This window comes from Fukomys damarensis, unplaced genomic scaffold, assembly GCF_012274545.1.
Source record: "Fukomys damarensis isolate Sample0158 unplaced genomic scaffold, DMR_v1.0_HiC HiC_scaffold_13, whole genome shotgun sequence".
NCBI lineage: Eukaryota > Metazoa > Chordata > Mammalia > Rodentia > Bathyergidae > Fukomys > Fukomys damarensis.
Genome location: NW_022900925.1, coordinates 1348836 through 1352068, shown reverse-complemented (window position 1 = coordinate 1352068; position 3233 = coordinate 1348836). Strand labels below are relative to the sequence as shown.

General features: G+C 47.9%; 1 protein-coding gene across 1 annotated transcript in view; it reads right to left on the bottom strand.

Annotated features, from left to right (window-relative positions):
- Positions 1-1047: 1047 nt before the first annotated feature.
- LOC104869818 overlaps positions 1048-3233 on the bottom strand; it is a 3566-nt gene continuing 1380 nt past the window's right edge. Inside the window, exons 3-5 of the mRNA XM_033762724.1 lie at positions 2671-2786; positions 2194-2429; positions 1048-1221 (exon numbers count right to left, since the gene is read on the bottom strand). Of these exons, the coding sequence (XP_033618615.1) occupies positions 1048-1221; positions 2194-2429; positions 2671-2786 (526 nt within the window). The remainder of the gene's footprint in view (positions 1222-2193; positions 2430-2670; positions 2787-3233) is intronic.

Here is a 3233-nt window from a genome sequence, read left to right as displayed (position 1 = left end):
CCTGATAATGCACTAAAAATCCTGTTCTAGAAGAATAGAAATACATAATATAATTTTATATTAAATAATAGAAAAGAGCATAGACTGCATAATCCTGAAAACTACTCTTTGCTACCTCTCAAAAATCAGCTATTAACATTGGCCTTTAACCATTCTAGTTTCTTTTGGGGGTGGGTGGGTACTGGGGATCAAACTTGAGTCCTTGTGCTCGCAAGGCTGGCGACAGAACCAGTGAGCTAGATCCCCCGCCCTTTCATTTCTTTCTTTTTATGTATATGTATACACATACATTATATGTATATGTGTGTGTATATATATATATTGCTACATTTTAGATATACAGTATAGTCACATTCATCATTGGGATCTCGCACCTTTACATGACATATCTTGGTTCTTATTTTTTCCCCATACCCCTAGCCACCTTTCCTCTTCTACCCTTCCCTATTTAGAAAGACTTTGTTTCCATTTTTTTCTTTTTTCTTCCCTTTTTACCCTTCCCCTACCCCTCCCATTTAGACTTTTCTCCATGTTACAAAATATCAATTATACATTTTGACCCTTATTTACACTTTTAGCTTATCACACCAGAGAAACTCTATGGTATTTACACATATGTATCCCAATTAATTTCACTTAAGGGTATGGCCTCAATGTGTATCCACTTAGCTATAAATGTCTTTAGTTTCTCTTTCTTTAGGCTGAGTAGTACTCCATTTTATAAAAAACAAAACAAAACACGTCTTCTTTTTCTAGTCTCCAGCTGATGGACAGTTAGGCTGTTACCAAGCTTTAGCTCTTACAAACTGTATCGTGGAGAATAAACACAGCTGCTCCAGCAGGCCTTCCACAGAGCCATGGCCAGGGTCAGAAATTGCCCAGAGACCCCATTATGTCCCACAGTGACCCCGGGAGATTGGCCCAATGAGCACTCCACTGTTCTCAGGTGTGACCTGGGGCTGAGAGAGATAAGGGGACATTTAGAAGTCAGACCTTTAGGTGGCTGAGTCACACTGTGTTGCTGAGAGCAAACTCACTTTCCCACCATCAGGGCCTGTAGGGTGGAGATGTTGGCCGTTGAGGGGTCTGAAAAGAGTGGTGGAAGGGCCAGCTCTCGAGGAAGGCCTGCTCCAGGGGCTCTGTCAGGTTGTGCAGCTCACCTGCCTGCACCACCCTCACTGTGCGGATCTCTGCCAGGCTCTGGATTGACTGATTTCCAATCTGTGATGAGACAGTGGGAAGGCATGGAGTCAGTGGCCCAACCGGGACCCATCATGAGTGTTGGAGGCTGCAACATAGACCAAACTAAAATCCTCAGTGCCTCATGGCAGAGAGGGCGCAGTAGGGCTGCAGCATAAAAGTGATACTCGGAATGAAAAGTTAAATTTCAGAAGGAACACGTATAAATGCTAGTAGCATTTTAAAACAAGTTCGTTAGCAAAGAAATCATGTGTCCTGTGACAGTTGCTCATTCTAGAGGTGAGAAAACAGGTTCGTCCTGGGGGTAGAGGTGAGGCTTCATCTATGAGGACACAAAAGATGCTTCCTCCAGGGCTGTGGAAAGGGCCCCAGAAAAAATTGGGTCCAGGTTCTTTAGGCACAAAAGCCTGAATGGGAGTGTTTATTGCTTCCTTTTGTAATGTCATTTAGCCTAGAGGGATCCTAACTTCTGACCTGCAGGGCCTGCGTGAGTGCTGTGAGACAGCAAGTGCCAGAGAAGTGGACAGAGTAGCATGGGCCTGATGTGGGTGAGCTCAGCGCTGCCGATGGAATGATGTGTAAGAACTGCAGACAGGGTGGAAAGACAGTTGGGGCAGTGACGTGTGGACTCCCGAGAAATCATCAGGATCTCTCTAGGATTTTCCCTTGCTAGAAAAAGCAAGATTGAACAGCGCCTTCCAAGATTCTGTGGTTGAAGACCAATATGACAGCAGTGTTGTGAAAAATGAAGAATAGGTAAATTACAGGGACTAAAGATGAGGGGTGGCCTGGATCTAGCAGCCGGAGAGAGTACAGGAGATACTTTTGGTTACAGAGTTGAGGAAAATGTCTTGGAAGTGGACAATGGTAAAGGTTGCAAAACATGGCGAATGAGTGAGAATGCAACAAGCTGATAATTATCAACAAGACGAAAATCTTCAATTTTATTATTTAAATTCTATCATTGACCAATCTCCAGGAAATAAGAGTTACAATAAAAACAATATTAAGTAAATGAGTAAGGCAGGCGAATGGCAGTTGCAGGTGAAGAGCTGGGTCCAGGTAGATCTGAAGAGAGGACACCTGCCATGGAGCCAGAAGTTGCAGCTGTGTTCCTGGTGGAGCAGGGCTTCCAGGTGCTGGCTCCTGCTGTGGGGCCAGAGATGCCACGGGAGCTGCAGGTGGAGCTGGCACGAGTTCAGCAGGTGGGACGTCAGTGTGGGCCGGATCTGGCAGGGCAGTTGAAAGAGGAGAAAAGATCACCGACTGTTCTTGTTTCTTCCCAGGCAAAACCCTCAGCCTGTGAGAGACATCTGTGTGCACCAACACAGTCCCAGGAAGTCCTCCCAGCCTGCATCCCCACACTGACTGCCCAGTGTCTCAGTGTTCCTGGGTCCCTGAGCAGCTCAAAGCCTTGCAGTGTTTCAAGGCCCATCTCCTCCCCCCAGGCCCATTCTACAGTCCTCTCACCGTGGAGCTCTGCCTCAGTGGGCTCAGGAGGCTCCAGCTGGTTCAGGAGAAGGTCATCCTGGGGATCCACCTGGGATATCAGCTCCGGTGAGGAATCAGGAATGGAAGAGGCAGACCTGGGGAAGACACACAGGTGGGGCAGTGAGAGGCGGGGTTTTCACATCCACACTGCCTGCCAAGCGCCCCTGCAGGGATGAACACCTGGGCCTTCTGCCCATCTGTGCAGTGCCAGGCCCACAATATGCCGACCCTAATGGGACAGTGCAGTCCCAGGCAGCCCTCAGAGGCTGTCAGAAGGCTCAATGGGAGGCAGTCCTTGTGTTGTGGTGTGACACCTCTGTTTCTTTAGGGAAGCCTGACCTCTGCCTCTCCCCACTGGCACTGAACTCCTGAGGGCAGGGTTTGGGATCTGCTGTGTCCTTGCACTCAAGGGCACAGGGCTCCTGCATAAATATGTGAGAAGAGCGGAGTCAGTAGGAGGCTGTAAGTAGGAGTGAGAGCTGAGTCTCTAACCCATGCAGCCATGTGTTGACACATTCTCTGTGCCTTTTCGGGTCACAATT